The sequence below is a fragment of the Lemur catta genome, chromosome 15 (genome assembly GCF_020740605.2).
Source record: "Lemur catta isolate mLemCat1 chromosome 15, mLemCat1.pri, whole genome shotgun sequence".
Lineage (NCBI taxonomy): Eukaryota > Metazoa > Chordata > Mammalia > Primates > Lemuridae > Lemur > Lemur catta.
Window position 1 is genome coordinate 41,250,129 of NC_059142.1, and position 21,543 is coordinate 41,271,671.

The 21,543-nt window shown below is 55.4% G+C and overlaps 1 protein-coding gene across 3 annotated transcripts in view; it reads left to right on the forward strand.

Annotated features, from left to right (window-relative positions):
- MAP3K14 (mitogen-activated protein kinase kinase kinase 14) overlaps positions 1 to 17,592 on the forward strand; it is a 40,858-nt gene extending 23,266 nt beyond the window's left edge. The window contains exons 2-16 of one of the 3 annotated variants that reach the window (XM_045526767.1): positions 590 to 659; positions 1,500 to 1,929; positions 2,177 to 2,387; positions 2,482 to 3,150; positions 4,025 to 4,162; positions 8,723 to 8,852; positions 9,072 to 9,203; positions 9,681 to 9,785; positions 11,553 to 11,716; positions 12,189 to 12,339; positions 13,679 to 14,032; positions 14,151 to 14,257; positions 14,619 to 14,763; positions 15,613 to 15,713; positions 16,053 to 17,592. In XM_045526767.1, coding sequence (XP_045382723.1) covers positions 2,235 to 2,387; positions 2,482 to 3,150; positions 4,025 to 4,162; positions 8,723 to 8,852; positions 9,072 to 9,203; positions 9,681 to 9,785; positions 11,553 to 11,716; positions 12,189 to 12,339; positions 13,679 to 14,032; positions 14,151 to 14,257; positions 14,619 to 14,763; positions 15,613 to 15,713; positions 16,053 to 16,217 — 2,514 coding nt within the window. In that variant the 5' untranslated portion in view covers positions 590 to 659; positions 1,500 to 1,929; positions 2,177 to 2,234 and the 3' untranslated portion in view covers positions 16,218 to 17,592. Of the gene's footprint in view, positions 1 to 589; positions 660 to 1,499; positions 2,388 to 2,481; positions 3,151 to 4,024; positions 4,163 to 8,722; positions 8,853 to 9,071; positions 9,204 to 9,680; positions 9,786 to 11,552; positions 11,717 to 12,188; positions 12,340 to 13,678; positions 14,033 to 14,150; positions 14,258 to 14,618; positions 14,764 to 15,612; positions 15,714 to 16,052 lie in introns of all 3 variants that reach the window. The other 2 variants (XM_045526765.1, XM_045526766.1) reach the window with 2 other exon arrangements.
- Positions 17,593 to 21,543: the final 3,951 nt, after the last annotated feature.

Consider the following 21,543-nt stretch of genomic DNA (forward strand, 5'->3'; position numbering starts at 1 on the left):
AGCACCTACACTCCAACCCCGGAGATTTCTCGAGGTGGCACCTGGAGAGCCTGACAGCTCTTGATGGCATTTCCCCACACATACACCTCCTTCCCCCTCTCCTACTTCCTTCTGGTTCGTTTTTGAGGAGAGATGAGAGAATAAAAATTAAAATGGAGTGAGTGACAAAATAGTGGTTTTATATACTCACACACACATACATATAATATATGCATTTATATTACATAGCAGCTTCTATTTATTGAGCCTTACTCTGTGCCAGGCACCATGCTGAGTGTTTTATGTAGATTATCTTGCCTCAGCATCACAGTGAGTGAGGTGCAGTGGGCACCCTGTGATCCCATATTGTAGTCACGGCTCTGTGACAGAGGGTGGCTGCGGCTGTGGTCTGCCCTTAGCCATCATGCTGGGAAGGAGGGGCGAGACAGGCCTTCGAGGAGGGGATGTTGGTGGGGGAGTGAGCCACCAGACAGGGCTGGTCTGGGAAGGAGAGGCCTAAGAGGGGATCTCTGGAAAGTGTCTCTCCCCTGAGTTTTGAATTCCTGTTCCTTCTTTCTGCTAATCCAAGTCCTCTTCCTTTATTTAAAAGGTGAGAATAGCCAAGAGTTCAGCCCTACCTTTTCAGAACGAATTTTCATCGCTGGGTCGAAGCAGTACAGGTAAGAAGGCTGGCTGGGGTGGGAGGCAGGTCTGAGGGTGGCGTCCCCTGTCCCCCGCCCCCGCCGCTCACCTCAGCTCCTCCAACACCTGTGTCTCAGCTCCTGGAACTCGCCCAGGCTTTCCTGGCCCAGCGGCTCTCTGAGCCAAATAAGCTTTTCAAAAGCTTTTCACGGCTTGTGGATGACTGCCTCTGGGTCACATCAGCTTGACGTTTTATTTTTATTCTCCCAGAGTCCTTGATGCAGCCCCTGGTTTCCCATAACAGGGAGGGTACTGGGAACGGGAGCTGGAGCGTGGCCCGGAACGCAGGCTGCGGGGGCCCTTTCGCTGTGCTCCTGGGGAGACCCCCACTGTCTTTCTCCTGTGAGACACACCTGCGTAGGGCTGAGGGGTGTGGAAACAGCAGGGAACAGACTCAGCCTGCCCGAAGCCAGGAAGCCCCAGGAAACCGGGGCGAGGCTGTCTGGTCCCAGGCCCCCTGCTCCCCCAAAGATGATTTTTGGAAACTGACAATTCAGCCTGGAAACAGTTCCCTCCTCTACCACCAGGCGGACTTTTGTATCATTGGAATTCGGAACCTGCTAGTGATAAAAAGTTTCAGGGGAGGGCTGCTGCCCTGGAACCTCGAAATGCTCAGTGTGCTCAAATTCTTCATGCCTCCCCAGATGCCTTTGGTCCAGGGTAGGGGGCTTCTGGTGCACGCTTCTTTCAGCTGCCTGAGAGAAGCCTGTAGGCCTCTGGCGGGCCCCAGGACTGGTGGGTGGCCTCCTTCGTGGGGCAGAGGAGGAGGCCGGGAAGAGGGGCCGCAGCCCTGGTCTGCTCACAGCTGTGTGCTGCAGCCCTTTCAGAAACCGCCTGCCGCCAGCTCCTTGAACACCTGGCAAGGATACCAGCCGGTCAGAGCCACGGTGCGGAGGGGCCCCGAGACCAGCAGAGAGGGGCAGGCTCCCCTGTACCCAGCACCCGCCCGGGGAGGCCGTCCATGCTTATGCAGCTCCTCACGTTCTGACAGCAGCCAGGGACCCCCAGGAACCTGTAGGGGTAGAGGCGACCAGCCTCAACTGTCCCCTCTTCCAGAGGCAACAGAAACAAGCTCTGGTCAGTCAGGGCTGAACATGCCTGCCCTGAGTGTGGGCCACCCCCTTGGAGAGCAGTGCGAGCGCTGTGTGGCTGCTACCACCATCCTCCCCGAGAAGGGCCGAGCGAGTGCCCCGTCACCGTAGTAGTGAGCATGGCTTATGGGCGCGTGCCTTAGGGCCAGGCACCGAGGTAGGCTTTTAAAATGAACTATATCGTTTAAGCCCCATCTCTACCCTGCGTGGCAGAAAATACCATACCCATTTCATAAATGATAAAACTGAGGTTCCTTGGGCTTTGGAACTTTCCACATTCATGCAAGTAATGGCAAAGCTGGGATTTGACCTCAGGGCTGCATGACTCCAGGCACAGTTATCTGAACCATTCCCTCTTCCTGCCTCCACGTGCTCAACATGCTGATCTGTCCCTCTTTCGACAGCCAGTCTGAGAGTCTTGATCAAATCCCCAACAATGTGGCCCACGCAACTGAGGGCAAAATGGCCCGTGTGTGTTGGAAGGGGAAACGTCACAGCAAAGCCCGGAAGAAACGGAAGAAGAAGAGCTCGAAGTCCGTGGCTCACACGGGAGTGGCCTTGGCCAAACCCCTCCCCAGAACCCCCGAGCAGGAGAGCTGCACCGTCCCAGTGCAGGTGAGACCCACCCCCTGAGCTCGGGGGCCCTTGGGAACAGGGCCTGTACCTTGGCCTCAGCCCTGAGTCCTCACACCTGCGTTTTCCCCCACAGGAGGATGAGTCTCTGCTAGGCGCCCCATATGTTAGAAACACTCCCCAGTTCACCAAGCCTCTGAAGGAACCAGGCCTTGGCCAGCTCAGTTTTAAGCAGTTTGGCGAGGGCCTCCGGCCAGCACTGCCTCGATCGGAACTTCACAAACTGATCAGCCCCTTGCAATGTCTGAACCATGTGTGGAAACTCCACCACCCCCAGGACGGAGGCCCCCTGCCCCAGCCCGCTCACCCCTTCCCCTACAGCAGACTGCCCCACCCCTTCCCATTCCACCCTCTCCAGCCCTGGAAACCTCACCCCCTAGAGTCCTTCCTCCTGGGCAAACTGGCCTGTGTAGACAGCCAGCAGCCCCTGCCTGGCCCACACCTGAGCAAACTGGCCTGCATAGACAGTCAGAAGCCCCTGCCTGGCCCACACCTGAGCAAACTGGCCTGCGTAGACAGTCAGAAGCCCCTGCCTGACCCACACCCGGAGCCCAGCTGCCCATTCCGTGGTGCCCGTGAGAAGTTTTCCGTGGAGGAGTACCTGGTGCACGCTCTGCAGGGCAGCGTGAGCTCGGGCCGCGCCCACAGCCTGGCCAGCCTGGCCAAGACCTGGTCAGCAGGGGGCTCCAGGCCGCGGGGGCCTAGCCCCGAAACCGAGGACAGCGAGGGGGTCCTGCTTACTGAGGTAACTAATCCCCCAAACACCCGTCCACATCCCTCCCGCAGCACCTCCGGTGCGGGAGCCACAGCTGGGACTCGGGGAGGAGCGGTGTCCCTTGCAACCCAGCAGACCTTGGGGGGATGCTTTTCTGTCTTTATCAGGTCACTCAGGCCTGTGGTGACAAATGAAATAGTAGGGCAGTGCTCATCATGGATGAAAAGCAGTCGTCTCTCGCTCCACTCCTAGCCTCACTCTCACAGCCTTTTTAGCTATTTCTGTTCTTGGTTCCTCTGGTCAGTCGGCTCACGACTGCGATCGTGTGTACCGTGTGAATAACACGGCCGCTGGGAAACAGGAGCAAGCCCACGGCAGCTTGACACAGGAGATGGGGATTGTGTCCATCTTCACCTCGCCCTTCCTCCCCTTTCCCTCTGGTTCTCTTCCAGATAACTTTGCAACCTTAAATGATTTTACTAAAGTTTAATTTCTGGGTGTTATTCTATCTACTGGTAACATCATCCCTTGACCCGACCTGCCCCCCAGCCCCTGTCCGCTGTTCCTCTCTTTCTTCTACCTTCTAGCTGGGGTTATAGTTTTTCATCGTCAGGTTTGTTGGCAATTCCATTTCTGTCCCACGATCACAAGTGTGGGAGAAGGCTTTTCATCGCATGGATGAGCTGGCCTCAGGCAGCCCCTGAACGTGTCCTTTACCTCCACTGGATTCTTGTAAGCCCTTCTCTGGTCCTGCCCTGCTCAGAGCCCTGCCTTAGATCCAGGGGCATCTGGTCGCGAGGGCTCAGCTCAGCAGCCCAGGCAAGGACCGCCAGCTGGAGAGCCTTCATCCCTCCTGCTGCTGCCCTGGCCACTAAAACTGGCCTCTCTTGCCTGCCAACCCCAGAAACTCAAGCCAGTGGATTATGAGTACCGAGAAGAGGTCCACTGGGCCACACACCAGCCCCGCCTGGGCAGAGGCTCCTTCGGAGAGGTACACAGGATGGAGGACAAACAGACTGGCTTCCAGTGTGCTGTCAAAAAGGTAGGCCAGGGCTCAGGGGCTGAAGAGGGAAGCGAGACAGGGTCTCTGGTGCATGTCCTCTGCTTTCTGTAAAGGACAACCACAGGGTGGCCGTGGGTCTGACTTGTTAACAGAGTGTGGCTGTTGCTAGCTGCCCTGGGTTGGCTGGAAGTGGAAGGGAGCAGCCTGTGACATGTCCTGGCCTGGTCACTGCCCTTGGTGTGCTCGTGTGTGAGCGGCAGTGTGAGAGGGGGCACACAGCCATGGTGCCTGGGTGCAGCCTAGGCCACTGCTGATACAGCCACAGCCCTTAGGGGCAAGTCAAGACCTGGAAGATAGTTGGACCATAATGAAATTCATGCTGAGCTAAAACCCCTGGACCAAAAGGTAATGAGAGCACTAGCCCCCACCTATCAGGCCCTTTGGGGAGGCTGTACACTTTGGGAGTTAGACAGATCCGCTTTGAGCTCTCCCTCCTGTTGGCCAGGTATCATAGTACAGTCCTGTGAGCCGGGCCTTATGAGGAAATGAAACTGAGCAAGAGATTGAGTAACTGGCCTAGGGGCAGAACCAGAATTCAGACCCAGGTTTGTCTCACCCTAGAGTTTGGCTTTGAACCACTCTTCAGAAAGAGGCGGAAGAAGAGGTTGACTTGTGGTCCTAGAGTTTTGATTACAGGCAGAAGACATGACCCACCTCTCCCACCCCTCCATCTCAGTTAGAACTGGAGACCAGAGAGGATGCTGTAACTTGCCCAAGGCCATGTCACTGGGCCTGGAGCCGAGGCCTCGTCGTGTGATATCGCACTGTCCAGGCCAGGGGTGAGAAGCGATGGCAGCAGACCCGCAGGGTTACCGGCAGCGCCCTTCCCCCGTTGGCATCTTTTCCCTCCGCTGACTCTCACCTCCCCATTAATGGAAGCCACCTTGTCCCCAGCCCAAAGTCTTAGCCTCACAGCTAGCACTGGGACCTCAGACATGTATCTGTGGACCATTGTCTTGGCCCCTTGAGCATTTCAGATTCCCAGATTAGGGATGCTCAACTGGTAAGTGTAATGCAAACATTCCAAACTTGGAAGAAATCTGAAATCCAAAACTCTCCTAGTCCCAAGCATTTTGGATAAGGAGTACTCAACCCACAGCCAGACCAGACAGGCCCAGCACACTCGGGCCCCGTGCAGAATGGACACGGCCACCGCTGTCATGGGTGCCTGTGGCCTTAAGGGGTGAGGCTAAACTGTGATGTGAATAAACGTGGCTTCCCAGGTTTGAACTTGGCCCAGGGTGGTGGATCGGGGGAGGGGACTACTTGTAGGTTTTACCGCAAACTTCAGACACACTGTATCAAGTGAGCAGGCTCCACCCCACCACCCCCCACTGGCGGAAACATGTGCTGAGTTTGCTGAGTTCTTGCCAGCGTGGATCTTCATCTGCCACTTGCAAGCCAAGGCCACGTGCCTGGCCCCCGCTCAGCTGCGGTTCCCCTCCCCAGGCTACCAGAGAAGGCTCAGCTGTCCCTTCTGAGAGGTGGTGGGAGGAGAGTGAGAGAGTGTGAAGTGTCCTAGAGACGGGCACCCAGTGCTGGGAGCTTAGTCACTGGGCTTCTCAGCTGTTCCCCTACTGAGGTCCTCAGAGTCCCAGGCAACAAGATAAACAACCCTAATATAGTGGAAGAGGACAAATACTCCATTTCTCACCCTCCCCTGCCAAGGCAGTTGGGAAAGCTTCAAGCACAAGGCGTGGACTTCTCAGCACCAGGGCTGCTACTCAAGCCCACCGGAGCCGGCCACTGTCAGAACTGCCTCCCTTCTACCTAGGGACTCCGGGTGGAGACGGTGCTCTGCAGCCCACCCAGCTGCTGTTGGTTGGGCTGACGGCCCCTCCTTTCTCTCAAGGCAGTGGTAGCCTTTAGGGTTTTCAGCTGGAGGATCGCTTGAGCAACGGCTTCCTGATTAAGGGGTAGGGACTGGGAGGTGGGCCAGGGACCAGAGGCCCGGCTGCACAGGGTCAGAACAAGTCCATGCCCTCCAGTGCTCCCTGGGGAGAATTGGACGTGCGGTATCACACGGTCGTGCCAGCACTCCCTTGGTCCTCCTTCTAGAACACCCCTGGCCAGATACTGATGGGCCGTGGGTCCAGGGTTTTTATTTGTTTTGTTTAATCTTACTTCTAATTGCAAACAAATACAGATTCATTATAAAAGCATTCAGATGATACCCAAAAAAGCTAAAGTTTCCCTGTTCCCCAATCCTATTCTCAGAGGTAACTGCCCTTTGACATAAATCTTTTTTAGACATTTTGTGCATATATAAACATGTAGTTGTTTCTTTATAAAGATGAGATCCTATTCGAGATTATCCTGTACCATGTTTTTTTCATGTAATGGCGTATACTGGACAGATTTCCTTGTTGGTACATATACAACTCTCTTGTGCTTTTCAGCATCTAATATAGAAGTTCTTATCCTAGTCAGTGGAGGGATTCCGTGAATTCCGGGAACTTTATTCAAAAGAGTAGGGGGGGACACGCCCACATTTTTGATGGAGAAGGGTCCATATCACTTACCAGATTCTTAAAGGGGTCTGTGGCCCACAGAGGGTTAACAACGGTTCATTTTAGAACATTTGGCTTGAGCGTGGAGTTCTGGGAGCCTCTTTTTGGCTCTGCCACTGATCTGGAATAGTGTGGCCAAGTCAACCCAGCTGTCACCGAGTACCTACCTGCTCTGTGCCAGAGACTGTGCAGAGTCTGGGGACAGAGATGTGGCATCCACAGGTGTGGCCTGAAGGAACTCGATTTGTAACGGGGGACAGGGACAGATGTTTGTACGGGGAAAAGGTGAGCAGCCTCCAGCTCTGGACGCACGTTTAGATTGAAAATGGAGCAAGGGGCGAATACCTCGATGGTGACGTGAAAACAAGGGTGACCCTCTGATATTTCCTGGACATCTGTGTGCCCAGTACTGTGTCGGTCCCTTTCTCATAGTTTACATTCCTGCAGTCTTCAAAAGAACTTGGAGGATTGCCATTAGCCCCCTTTTAGCTGGTGGAATAAAGCAGATAAGAATACTAAAAACAAGAGGGGAGAGTTCAAGGAGGAAAGAGCGGTGCCAGCGTCAAGCATGCAGCTGGCTCGGGGGAGGGAAGCGGCTCCTGGATTTGGCCGTGCTCCTGCCTGGGGCTGCGCCTCGTATGGGTATGGGTACAACGGGCAGCACGGGCTACGCCTGGAAAGGTGTGCGGGAGGTCGGGCGGCCGGGAGCTCTGGAGTCCAGCGTCATAAAGATCTGTTATCAAGAGGAACATAGCGTGACCTCATGCCTCAGCTGAGCTGTGTCTAGCTAGTAGTTGACATGGTGTGAGTGTGGCTGTTCCCTCAAATGTGAAATATCCATCTGGTGTCCTCCTGAGTCTCTGTGGTGTCCCAGGGTGCTTTAACTGAGTCTGGGCGTGGCACCGTTAAAGACATTGGCTAACACCAGTCCTGTCGGTGAATTAGTTCCCACTGAGGTTCACAGGCCTTTTAGAGCTGGAAACGCTGACAAAGAGTCAAAGTTCATGGGAGGTTACTAACCAAGCCAGATATTAAGTAACATTAGAAAGGCATTTTCCACTGATAGGCAAAGGTCCAAAACCCCGGCGTTGTCAGAGCTCCCGTTTGCGGAGTCAGCAAGTCTCAAACAACACTCTAGGGGGGCGTCCCTGATAGGTCTTTTCCAGGCTGCTGCTGCCACTGGCGCCCCCTGGTGATGCCACTTAAGGCTTGCACGAGAACCAGCAGCAGCCAGGAAGGACTAGCGTGTTCATGAAGTCTAAGTGTTTAATCCCCTGCTCTGATTTGAGCTGGAGGAAGCGGGGAGCCAGCTCTTCCTGGGCTCCCACCCGCGCTCCTTCCAAATCTTCACCCTACCCAAGAGCAGACACCACTGTCCCCCCGTTCACACTGGGAAACACATGTTGATTGGAACTGTGCTGGCTCGTTTTAAATGGCTGAACCAGGATCTGAGCCCAAGATGTTTTGTATCTAAGGCCTATTTCTTCCTGCGAAGCTGCTGGTCCCTGCAGAAAGGAGTGAATGATCCCAGACCCGCCTGGGCCAAACCCCTCCCCAGAAGCCTCTTCCTGTGCCCAGATGCTGGGGAAGCAGCTGCAGGCACAACAAACGTAAACACTGCCTGCCTGCTTACACGTTTAGTCCTCTGGGAGAGAGACAGCTAGTCAGAGCAGGAGTTAAGTGCTGGGAGGGGTGCCGAGGACTCAGAGACACCTGTCAGAAACCCAGCTTCTCAGGGTAGATGTGGATGGTGTTAAAAGGCCCCATGTCCTAGAAAGTGTCAGGCATTCGGGCTGGGGAAAAAAATGTTCTATGTCTGGCAGATTTGAGGCTGGGCAGCATGCCAGGAGCCCAGGTAAGGAATGTGGGTTTTGTGTGACTGTGTTTTTGCACATGCTCAGCACTGCAGAACTTTAATTAAGGACAAGAACTTGCCCCTGACACCAAGGGTGTGGGGTGCACCGTTTAGTCTCTGAGGGTCCAGCAGGTCCCCTCACCCCGACTCACAGCTGCCTCTGGGCACTTTCAGGTGCGGGTCGAAGTGTTCCGGGCAGAGGAGTTGATGGCATGTGCGGGGTTGACCTCGCCCAGAATTGTCCCTTTGTATGGTGCTGTGAGGGAAGGTCCTTGGGTCAACATCTTCATGGAGCTGCTGGAAGGTAAGGAGCCAGGCCACACTCTCTCTCCGAATTCAGGGCCGAGAGCTCCCCTGATCTTGCCCAAACTGACTGGTAGCCAGTCAGTCCATTTTTAACCTCCTGACCTTGTCATATCTGCGGGACAGGCCTGCTTTCCCACCAGCTGCCCTTCGCTCTTGCCCTTGGCTGGCCCAGAGGCCTGGGAAAGCCCCATGTAAAGCCTGGCCCGTGGTCTCCTAGGTGGCTCGCTGGGCCAGCTCATAAAGCAGCAGGGCCGCCTGCCGGAGGACCGGGCGCTCTACTACCTGGGCCAGGCTCTGGAGGGGCTGCAGTACCTCCACACGCGCAGGATCCTGCACGGAGATGTCAAAGGTGAGGCTCAGGCCCACATGGCCCTGGTCCCCAGTGGGCTCATCCCTCATGCCGTCCTGTCTGGTTTCCCCCCGTTCTTCTGAGGCCTGCCCAGTCATCTCTGGTGGCAGAGCCTGAGTCAGGGTGACAGAGCTGTGCCCAGTAGGAAGGGGAATGTTCTCCAAGCCCTTGGCTGGGCACCGTAGTTTCCAATAGATGGTACCCACAGAGAACCCTGGCAGAGGGCTGGGGCAGCACCCCAGGGAGTAAACCCTGCTCCTGTCCCCTCACCTCAGAGATCCTGCCTGCTGCCTGCTTCCAGCCTCAGCCCATTCCCTCCTCCCTTCCGTGACTAATGAAACTAATCGGAAGCAGCAGCTGCCGGGTAGGAACAGCCAGAAAGTTGCCTCACTGGAGGCCAGGCCAAGCCGAGCCAGGGCGGGCTGGGGCCCGACGTGACTCACCTGTTCCTTTTCCTCCCCGGTGTCTGCATGACAGCTGACAACGTGCTCCTGTCCAGCGACGGGAGCCATGCAGCCCTCTGCGACTTTGGCCATGCTGTGTGCCTTCAACCTGACGGGCTGGGGAAGTCCTTGCTCACAGGTAAGGCCCCCACCGCCCTCCTCAGGGCGCACTAGCCACATGCCTTCCGCACTGTCCACAGTGGGCTTAGGAGATGCCAGCGCTTTATGTCTGCTGATGCGTTTAAGCCCTGCAACCACCCTGGGTGACTATCAGGCTTTTGTTATGTGTAAATGTGATAATGGATGTCAGGTGCTTGGTTTTGTTTTTGTTTTGTTTTTGTTTTTGAGACAGGGTCTCACTCTGTCACCCAGGCTGGCGTGCAGTGGCCCAATCATAACTGATTGCAACCTCCAACTCCTGGGCTCAAGCGATCCTCCTGCCTCACCCTCCTGAGTAGCTGTGACTACAGGCACTTGCCACCATGCCTGGCTAATTTTTTATCTTTGGTGGAGACGGTATCTCACTCTTGCTGAGGCTAGTCTTGAACTCCCAGCTTCAAACGATCCTCCTGCCTCCGCCTCCCAGAGTGCTAGGATCACAAGCCTGAGCCATCGCGCCTGGCCCAGGTGCTCATTTCTGATGCTCCTCTCACAAGGAAGAGAACAGAAAGATTGGGTGACTCTCCCTAGGTTCCAGGCCTTCTGCCTTGGAGCCCCTATGCTCCCCATGATGCCCCATTTTGTGTGGCCTTTCTGGGGGTGCTGTGTTGCCAGACTGGGACCCCAGCTCTCCCACCCCTCTGACCATAGCTGGCCAGAAGCACAGTGGGCAGACTGACCAAGAAGCCTGGGCTCCACAGCTAATGAAACATATATTTTTAACTTTTCTTTTTTTGATTATTAAAGTAATCCATGCCCAATGTGAAATACTTGGCTAGAACAGAGTTAAGCATATAAAAGAGGAGGAAAAAAAGAATTCTCACCATTCCTCTTGCCCAGAGAGATAATCATGAATATTTTAGATAATTCCTTTCAAGTTTTTTTTCCTGTGCCTAGTTAAGGCCATTATAACACAATTCTTGTGCCCTGCTTTTTCCATTTATGGCATTAAGCATAAAATGATTTCATTTTGACCGAAGGGAAAACAATCTTTTAGAAGTATCTGTGTATTGTTTAAAGGATTGTGTTGGTTAATTCTGAAGCCATAAATTGAACATAGACACCCGATCTCCACCTTAAAATAATGTTAGTAGGGTTTTTTTCTTATTACAAAAATAATACCTTTTCTAACATTCTTTGAAGTAGATCTAAGCAAAAATTTTAAATATAAACCACCAGGGAAAAAAACACTGTTACCATCTACCATCAAGCCTTCCAGTCTTCTAAGCATAAAAGTTTTCTATTATTGGGGTTTTTTTCACTTACTAATATTTCAGGAATATCATACCAATAATTTATCTTCTACAACTTAATTTTCATTGTCCAGCCCCTTTCCCATTTTTAAAAAGCACTTTAGGCTGGGTGGGGTGGCTCATGCCTGTAATCCTAGCCGCAGGAGGATGGCTTGAGCACAGGAGTTGCAGGTTGCAGTGAGCTATGATGATGCCACTGCACTCTACCCTGGGTGACAGCAAGACCCTGTCTCAAAAAAAAAAAAAAAGCACTTTGAGGATTTGGTTCAAAGGGCAGAGCCCATGTCGTGAATGATCTTCTTTGTACGGGTCCCCAGCAGGGTCCCTGGCTTAGCTCCTCCCCAGCAAGGTTGACTTGGAGGCTTTGTTTCTGCATTTAAAGTTCTTTAACAGAGACACATCCAAGGTACACCAGAATTAGCTGGGGTGGGCCTTGCCCAGACTCTTGCCCATCAGAGTTCACAGGTGACTTTCTGTCTCACCTGCCTTCTCAGGGGACTACATCCCTGGCACGGAGACCCACATGGCTCCAGAGGTGGTGCTGGGCAAGCCCTGTGACGCCAAGGTGGACGTCTGGAGCAGCTGCTGCATGATGCTGCACATGCTCAACGGCTGCCACCCTTGGACGCAGTACTTCCGGGGGCCGCTCTGCCTCAAGGTCAGTGACAGACCTGGGGCGGCCAGGAGGGGAAGCTGCTGGTTTGGGCTGCTCTTCAGGGGCACACATGAGCAGGGGAGGCCTCGTCATAAATATGGGATTCTGATTAAAATACGTGCCACCCAAAACTGGGGGCCCAAGGAGAGATCCCAGCTGAGGGACTGATTGGGTTCATGGCGGGGAGAGCTCCCTCTGGCCACAGCCCGGGCCACCTCCACCTGCCTCCTGACGGGCTGGGCCTAGAGGCCATGGCGTCCTGCTGCCTGGCTCTGGCCTGTCTTATCTGGATCCTTTTTTTCCTTTTGTAGGAAAAGTGCCAGCCCTCACTCTAGCCCAGACTCTCCATTCCTTGTGACAGAGCCCAGCACAGCCTCGGGTGGTGGGGGCGAGGGGCGGAAAGCAAGACCAGAAAGCTGGCACAGGGAACTGGGGGTGGCAGGCCTCACCTATTGCCTTTCGCCCCCCACCCCAGATTGCCAGTGAGCCTCCGCCTGTGCGGGAGATCCCACCCTCCTGTGCCCCCCTCACGGCCCAGGCCATTGAAGAGGGACTGCAGAAAGAGCCCAGCCACCGAGCGTCTGCAGCAGAGCTGGGGGGCAAGGTCAGCCGGGCGCTGCAGCAAGGTGAGAGCCCTGCGCTAGAGGGTGGCCCCCTCCCGGCGGGCAGACAGCCACAGGCCCAGAGAGGTGGCAGGGCGGGCACTGGTCCGGAGCAAGTCATTCTCCCTCTTGGAGCCTCGGTTTTCCCATCTAGAGCACGGGGATGCCAGCAGCCTGGGCTTGTTGGGGAGACTGTGATGATGTGCGTGCAAGGCTTAGTGCCGGGCCCCTGGAAGAGGGTTAGAATGTGTAAAGGGCTCAAACTCATTAGGAATCAGAGATTACAAAATAAAGGCAGGTACCACCCGCCAGCCATCTGAACGGGAAAGAGCAGAAAGCTGGTAGCACCAAAGTTGGTGGGGGTGTGGGGCACTCGGAGCCTGGAGGCACCACTGGAGGGCGCCTGGACAAGGCCACAGCCACTCTGGAGGACACCTGGCCACAATGAGGCTGTCGTCTGCAGACTGGGACCCAGCCCTTCCACTTCTGGTGCGCTGCCAAAGGAATTCTGCAGATCCAGGAAGGGGCGCACCTGAGGGCGTGCCCTGCAGCTTCATTTGTGGGAGGGGAGCTGGGTGCCATCGGGGGTTCCTCCCTGGGAGAGTGGAGAGGCAGAGGGTGGGGGTACCCAGGGAGCACCCAGCAGCAGTTCACCTACAGATCTTAAAGCCACAGTGCTGAGTGAGGAGAGGAACCAATGGAACAGGACCTAGAACGCAATGTCTTCTTTGTAAATTAAAAATTGATAAATAAAAACAACACGCATTTTGCAGGAATACAATCAATTCAAAAGTGCTACATCAAACATAATAGAATGTCACCTGGGGGACAGCAGGGAAGGAATGGTGGTAGGAATGAAAGGAAATAAAAACAAGAGAGACCTTGCACAGCCCCTCACCAAAGCCAGGTGGCAGTGATGCAATGACAAGGATGGCCCCAGGGCTGAGCTGCCCCCACCCAGAGAAATGGTGCCCTCGGGAAGCACAGACTGTGGGGATGGGGCAGGAGAGGGGCCGGTCAGGGCACCCAGTTTTCCTGGAAACTCTTGAGTTGTTGCCTCGGGGCTCATTTTAAGTCTCCTCTTTCCTATTAACAAAGTCCTTCTCTGGAGCTATTGCTGTAGTTTTGGAATTTGCCACTGATGCTTAGAAGGACAATGGAGTAAAAGAAAGAAATGCAGTCCTGTCCCTATTATGTGTGACCATCTTACTGAAGAGGCCTCCTCCAGAGGCCACCACACTGCCCTCCTCAATGGGTCTCCCATAGTGGCCCCAGCAGAGTGCCCCTCTGGGAAAAGCCGTTCCTGGCTGTGCTGGTCAGAGGCCAGCACGTTTCCAGCTCACCGCTGCACTCTCTCTTACAGTGGGGGGCCTGAAGAGCCCGTGGAGGGGAGAATATACAGAACCAAGACTTCCTCCGCCAACCCAACCCAGTTGCCACCAGACCCTGCACACCCAGCCAAGGGATCTCTCACCAGGGGACCCCGGGCCCCAGCCAGCCGAGGACACGACAGCCGGAGCCCCTCAGCTTCAGCCTCCTCTGCCACCGGAGCCCCCAGAGCCGAACAAGTCTCCACCCCTGACCTCGAGCAAGGAGGAGTCTGGGACGTGGGAACCCTTGCCTCTGTCCTCCCTGGACCCGGCCCCTGCCAGAAACCCCAGCTCACCAGAGCGGAGAGCCACGTTCCCCGAGCAGGAGCTGCAGCAGCTTGAAATAGGTGCGGGCGGCTGCAGCGGTGGCCTCAGGCCGGGCCGCCCACCGGGGCTGTGCTCCTCCTTCCCCTTCCCCACCAGGACGGCCCCTGACAACACAGCCATCTTCCACTCTTCCCGCAGAATTATTCCTGAACAGCCTGTCCCAGCCGTTCTCTCTGGAGGAGCAGGAGCAGATTCTCTCATGCCTCAGCATCGACAGCCTGTCCCTGTCAGACGACAGTGAGAAGGTAAGTCGGCCATGGCTCTGGGCATGTGGTTCTCTCTGCGCTGACACCGAGCATGTGGCTTTGTGGCCAGCTGGTGATGGGCTGTGGGCAAGCGGTGGGTAAAGGAAGGGAGGCAGGGGTCACCCCTTCCTTCTGGGACGGGTCATGGTTTCCCATCTTCAACAGTCCTGGGGATTCGGTACTAGGGACAGTGTGGGGTAGGCCTTGGTCCCCCACAGAAGTACTCCTTACCCCGCTCCAGCATGGACCATGAGCAGCTCGTCACCCCAGGAGAGAGCCCAGGGCCCCTCTGCCCCTTGAGAGCAAGGCCGGGATGGCTCCCTGAGCCCAGGGGCCTGAGTCTGTGCCCCTCTTGTTTCAGAACCCATCAAAGGCCTCGCAGAGCTCGCGGGACACCCTGAGCTCTGGTGTGCACTCGTGGAGCAGCCAGGCAGAGGCTCGAAGCTCCAGCTGGAACATGGTGCTGGCCCGGGGGCGGCCCACTGACACCCCAAGCTACTTCAACGGTACAGTTCCCAGGGCAGCTGATCTGCTGGGACTAGGGAGTGGTTGAGGGGTTCCTGTCTCCCTTCCTCGGGCACAGCAGGGGAAAGGGAGATGAAAGGACCTGGCTCGCCCACGAGCCTCTCCCGATGGGGCACTGAAGAGCCATTGTCCCTTCACTGGCTGCTGAGAGAGTCCCAGAAGGCCCCCGAGCTTGGGGAGGGGAGCAGGCTGTCTCCCTAGAGTAAGAAACTGAGCAGTTAATCTCTTCTGGGAAGGGAAAAAAGAAGGAACGGGACCCAAGAGCATTTTAATCGAGAACTTGGCAACACGTTTGTCGGAATCCTCCTCTGCTATTTGAGGTCAAAAGATGAGAAAGACAACATAGAATTTCTTAATTTCCAAGCTTGGTTGCGTAGGTCATGTTGTGATTTTGCTGGAACAAGGGCTTCATCAGCTCACGTATTCCTGAGGGCTAGCGTGACTTAGGGCATCGGGCCCCCATGGCCTGGCCAAAGGCTGCTTCAGCTCAGGGAACAATCACAGTTGCCCATAATCTCATTTAAGAGGCTTTGCACTCGGTTCCTTCCTGCTTTGCATCCAGGTTGGAATACTACTTCCCCCGGAGGCGACCTCGGCTCGTGGCAATGCGGCCATAGCCCAGGTGTTGACGGTCAGGAAGAGCTAGCAGGTGTAGGATGTTAGGGCTACTCCAGCCTACCTTTCATCTCTGCCGCTTCCTCCCAGTTAGACCTGCTCCCCTTTGAAAAGAGCAGAGTGACTTAAAGGACAGGTTCCCCAGCCCCTGCCAGGACCCAGCTCCTTGGGGAGGAGCAGCTGCTCTCCTGATCGTCACCTTGCCTGCCTCCTAGGTGTGAAAGTCCAAATACAGTCTCTCAATGGCGAACACCTGCACATCCGAGAGTTCCACCGGGTCAAGGTGGGAGACATCGCAACTGGCATCAGCAGCCAGGTAAGGTGGCAGGTATACACTTAGGGGCAGAGTCCCCAGAAGCCAGTGCACCTGGCACCGCCCTCCAGGAAGATGGCTTTTGAATAGGAGAAATGGCACTCCAGGGAATAGTCGGACATGGCCTCAGATGCCTTCCAGGGTCTCAGGGCAAGACCGGCAGTGGTGACTGAGGGGTTCTCAGACCCACACTTGGGCCAGGTGGGATTCTCCAGGTCCTCAGAATGACAGCACACAGTGCCTTCAGGCCCGCCCCTTTGGCTGGGACGAGATGTCTGCACTTCCAGGTAGCTTCTGAGCCCCACGCCCCTCCCTCAGCCCACTGGTTTGCTCTGTCCCCAGATCCCAGCCGCAGCCTTCAGCTTGGTGACCAAAGACGGGCAGCCTGTTCGCTATGACATGGAGGTGCCAGACTCGGGCATCGACCTGCAGTGCACACTGGCCCCCGATGGCAGCTTCGCCTGGAGCTGGAGAGTGAAGCACGGCCAGCTGGAGAACAGGCCCTAGCCCCGCCTCCCCCGCGGCTCCGCTCTGCCCGAGCGGCCTGCCTTCTCGGTGCTGCCCTGAGACAAGGCTCAGCCTGGGACCAGGGGCCCGCAGCAGCCAAGTCGGGGCAAGCAACACCTCCCACGACTTCCCGCCTGAGTCCTGCTCCACTGGCCAAGGGAACGCTCCGCCATGAGAGGAGACAGGAGGAAGGCAGGACTCCCTCGGGAATGAAGACGATCTCCGCCCTGCTCCAGTGCAGTTGGCCTGACCCGTTTGGATCAGTGACCACTTGCTGGCAGTCAGGGAGAGCAGCTTCCGGCCTGGGTCAGGAGGGGTGGGCAAGCCCCTCAGCCCCTTGGCCCCCAGGCAGATGTGAGAGTGTCACATGTCGAAGGGCCCACACCCAGGTCTGGTCCGGGACCAGGGCAGCAGGTGTGCCTGTCCTTGGGTTAATGGGAGGGCCTCTGACCCCCTGGCCTGGCCTTTCCTAGCCACCGAACTCCTTTGGATCTAGGAGGAAGGAATGCCCGACCCTGGGAAGTCTTGGTAGAACACACCGCACTTCTCAGGTTGTTGCAACACCAGTCCTGAGTTGAACTCTGCTTCAGCCAAGGACCAAAGGAGATGTTTCAATGGAGTGGTTCTCAGTCCCCAGCACGTGCCCCTGGGCTGCTGGCCCTGCTCTGCCCTAGAGCAGCTGGCCCAGCACTGCCACTGACTGGCACTCACCTCCCTCATCTGTAAAGGTGAAGGGTGACAAGACCCACGTGACAGGAAGGGTCTGTGGATGAAGCATGATAGTTGCTAAAGAAAGCAGCGGATGTAAGCCCCCCTTGTGCCCCAGGCCCCACTGTCAACACCCCAGGAGCGCAGCCGGGTGTCACACTCGCACCCCCCTGCCCTGCCCCTACTGTAGGGCACTGCCAGCGACACTTTGCACTCTGATGACCTCAAAGCACTTTCACAGCCGCCCTCCAGGAGGGTGGGTCAGTGGCTCTGCGTGAGCCCAGCAGACCAGGAGATGGGGTGAACACACTCAGTCTTGACCTGCCCCCGTGCTTGTGACCCCTCTACCCTCTTCCAGATTTCTGTAAGATAAGCACCTCCTTCCCCACTGCCCCCGCCCAGCCTCTCCTCTGGGGGGAGCTGCTCAGGACTCATGTAGCATTAAATCAACTGTGAATCATTGGGGGCAGGGGACACCGAGACTCCTAGGAAGAATCTCGTCCCCAGTCTTGCTAAGGTAGCCTCTGTCCAGCTGTTCACACGGAGCCAGACTGCTCCCAGGGAGAGACCCCTGGCCCAGCACACGAAGAGCTGCAGCCTTGGTACTGCAGAGTGTGGGTTGTAGAGAACTCTTCGTAAGCAATAAAGTTTGAGGTGTCGACAAGTTTCTAGGCCGTGGGTGTCTCCACTCTTGCCTGCCTGCTTGCTGAATGACCCTAACAGCTGCCTGCCTTGGCCTTCCTGGTGGGGTCTTTTCAGTGTCCTTGTGTTGGGCAAGGACTGTCTCAACGCTTAAGTGAGGCTGCTCTCCCCCCCTCCTCTCAGTGGATGCTGTCCACTCAGACCAGGACGCCCTGCCCAGTGACAGCAGGGAAGTCCCTGGCCAAACAATGCCAGGCAGAGAGGAGGGGGGAGAGGACGCCAAAGCCTGCACACGTTGTGCCATTGTCCAAGTCGGGCAGCCCAGTACCACCAGAAGCGACATAAGGGATGGGGCACTGGGCACTGGCCAGGCGTGGATGTGGGGTGCACACCGCATGCCCTACCCCCTGCTCCTGCTCATGAGGCCTGGCTTTCAGAGAACTGTGCTTGGTGTGGGCCTGGACTCCTGCCCCTTCCAGCTGCCTGCTGAGTGCCTGTGTGGGATCAGTGATGACTTTCTGGGAATGAATTCCTTGGTCGGGGCAGGGACACACAGGATGCCTTGTCTAATCTAGCTCCACACGGCAGCCTAAGCTGTGCACAAGAGCCTGTGTGTGCGCACGCACCTTGGGTTGATCCAGCAGGTAGGTCTTTGGAGAGGTCCTGGGCCCACAGAAAGGTCAGTGGCTTTGTGTCTGGTGTGAGCAGAGCAGGTGCACAGTGCAGTCCCGCAGGCGCCAGGCTTACCCGTGGCTGCGCTCGCTCCCCGCCGCTCTGGGCCCGCTGCTGGAGGCCAGAGTCCTGAGGTCTTCAGGGAGGGGTTCTGGCTTCGCGCAGACAGCCCTTGGAGGACGACTCCCTCAGCGCCGCCACTGAGCACGGTTCCCTGACCGCGAGATCGCGGCAGGGACGTCACAGAGGTGGCAACATCACAGGCGGCGCCCCCGGCATCTCCAGCGCCCCCCAGCCCCCAGCCAAAGGGCGCACTGGAGGTGGAGCGGCCACCAGCCTGCTTCCCGCCTCCCCGACAGAGCCTCGGTCAGCATGGGGCTGACAGGTGGGCGCCGGCGGGGCGCGCGACCCAGCAGGGGGCGGGGGCTGGGGGCAGAGGCGGACGGGGAAAGTGAAAGTGAGCTGAGCGGAGCGGGGCGCAGAGGGGGCGGCCAGGAATCGGCCCGGGGCCCCTTCCCTTGCTCTCAAAGCCCTCAAACCCCCAACCCCCAACCCCCGCCTGAAAGGAAGGTCGACCCCAGCCAAACCTATCCCGGTCCCCCTGACTGTTGCTCGCAGCCTCAGCCCGCGCCATGCACGCTTTGGCGTAAAGGCCGCAGATTCAGCGGGTTCTTGGAGGAGTTCTGGGCCCACCGAGGGAGCAGTGGCCTTGTGCACAGGAAACGACTCATGAATTACCTCAAACTGCAGATCATCCAAAAAATCGCCTCCAACTGTCCCGAGTTGATGCTTGCAGCTTTGCAGGAAGGAGCAGTCTGCAAAAAATTATGTTGAGCGCTCCTTGGTGCATGTGCTGTTCTCTGTGCCAGTGAGCTGAAGATGTTTGCCCCTCCATGCTCTGGGTCGCCCCTTCCCCTCACTGAAATGGAGCTTTCTTTTTGGGACCGTCTCTCCCAGGGCATGGACTAGCATTGAAAATGGGTCAGAAATCAACAACCAGAGAGCAGCTTCATCCCTTTCTGAAATTCATGGAGAAAGAAATTTACACAGACACCTTAATCGCTCCTGCAATTACTGCACCCTTTTCAGGCCTTACTGTTGTGCTAGGCGCTGAGTCTGATGGGTTAACTAAAGTTAAAAATGTAGCTTGGACAGCTAGGTTTGTCACATTGAAGATGACACTGGTGATTTGAATTGGGCTTTCAGGTATCAGTAGGATTTTGCCAGAAGAGGGCTTTCCCGGTATAAGAAATAGCATGTGCAAAGGCACAGAGGCACAAAAGGGTTTGTTATGCTCTAGGGTGGCTTGAGCTGGGGGCAAGGAATAGAGAGTTGGATGCCAAGAAATGAAAAACAATGGCAGAGGTCAGACCAGGCTGGATCTTTGAGGCTGTACTAGAGTCTGGGCGTGACCAGAGGCAGGTGTGATGTAGGAGGCTCACTCAGGGGTCACGGAGAAGCCCAGGTGGAGGCCTAAAGAGATTTAAGACAGCACAGTGAGAAGCATCACGGGGTTTGGAGCCAGGCACACCTGCGTGTGCTGCTCTCGATAGCTGCGGACCTTACGCATGTCTCCTCCTCTGTGAGAGGAGAGTGGTGGCTGCCTGTGCACCGGGTAGCTGTGAGGATTAAACGTGTGCAAAGCACTCGGTTCCAAGTGCCAGTGGGCAGGAAGTTCTAGGTATGTGTTGGCTCTGGTGCCGGGAGATGAGGAGGGAGGCAGTCAGGGTGGAAGAGGGACATGTACAAGGTCAGCAGCAGAAGTGGGGAGGTTGGGAGCTGTGGAAGTGAGGGGGAGTCGCCGTGACCTGGGTTTCTAAGTTTGGTGAGAGGATGGAGGGGGAATCAGGATGAGGGGTGAGGGGATTGTGAGATGAGAGACGGGAAAGAAAGACAAGAGTCAGGCAGAGCCGTGCTGGCCACGCTAGACTCTGGACCAGCAGGGTGTGAACTCAAGGTAAGACATGGAAGATAAACTGCAGGGTCGGGTGGGGTGACAGACATAAGGAATTTATTTCTTTGCAAAGACATTTGCTGAGCAGCCACCTTGTGCCAGACTCAGAACCATGGGATGGGGTCTGGAAGGTGTCCAGGGATTGGTGAGTCCTACTGGCCAGAGGAAACACGGGCCAGTCCAGAGAGAGGCGCAAGCTCCCTCTCCAGCAAGGGATGCATAATGTTTTGAACAAGGTGAATTTGAATTCCCTTTAGGGAAAAATGTGCAATCAACGACTGAAGTTTGGGTCTAGAGCTCAGGAGAAATGTGAGTAAGAAATAGAGATTCGAGAGTCTCCCGTGGTCACCACCCAAGGCTTGAAAGCAAGATGGCACAGGGATGTGTGTGTTCCTCACAGTGTCCTCAGCCCCCAGCACAATGCTGGGCCTATAGCTGGGCCTCAACATTTTCTTTTAACTTTATCAAAGAAATATATGCAGGTGGCTAAATAGTACTGGTGAAAAGCAAAAGTCCTCCCCACCACGTCCCCTAGTCTCATTCCTCAGAGCAACCTCGGCTAGGTCATTTGAACTATTTTTCTGCCCAGTTACCTTCTTAACCTCTTCAGCTCACAGGCTCGCTCTTGGCTTATGAACTCTAGATATTACCACCTTCCTGCTCTAAAGGTACCACCCTCCGCCATCTCCCAACATCACTTGTTTTTAGATCTGCTGATAACTTTGTAAACTTAATATACTTATATTTTTTATCATGAACTTTAGACAGTACCTTTTGACACCCCACAAAGATAACATTTTTGGTGCCCTCCCCTTCTATCCTTCCCTTCAACTTTCCTCCCTGCCTTCTACCTCCCTGAAATGCTAACCTGTATTTTTAGTTTTTTAAATATCAAGATCAGTAACATTTATATTGTTCCATACCACAATCATGCTTTTCAAATTTTGTCTATATGTTGATTCTAAAAATTGGAAATTAATAACCAATTTACATTATTGTGACTACATAACTATTAGTCACTGCAGAGGCTGAGAGAGTACCACAATTACCTTTTCTTTCCTATATGGCCTTCTGTTTTTCCTGCAGTTTCTAGTTGCCTTTTTCTTGTACTCTGGTTTTATCATAGTCTTAGTTTCCTTCAACCTCTATATCTAGTCAACCATTCTATCAGGTTTTCAGACCCACTACACAGGACCCTCTGTCTTCCTCCACCAATCTTTTTTTTTTTTTAAGAGAGACAGGGTCTCTCTCTCTGTGACCCAGTGGTTCGATCATAGCTCACCGTAACCTCGAACTCCTGGGCTCAAGGGATCCTCCTGCCTCTGCCACCAGAGTAGCTGGCACTATCAG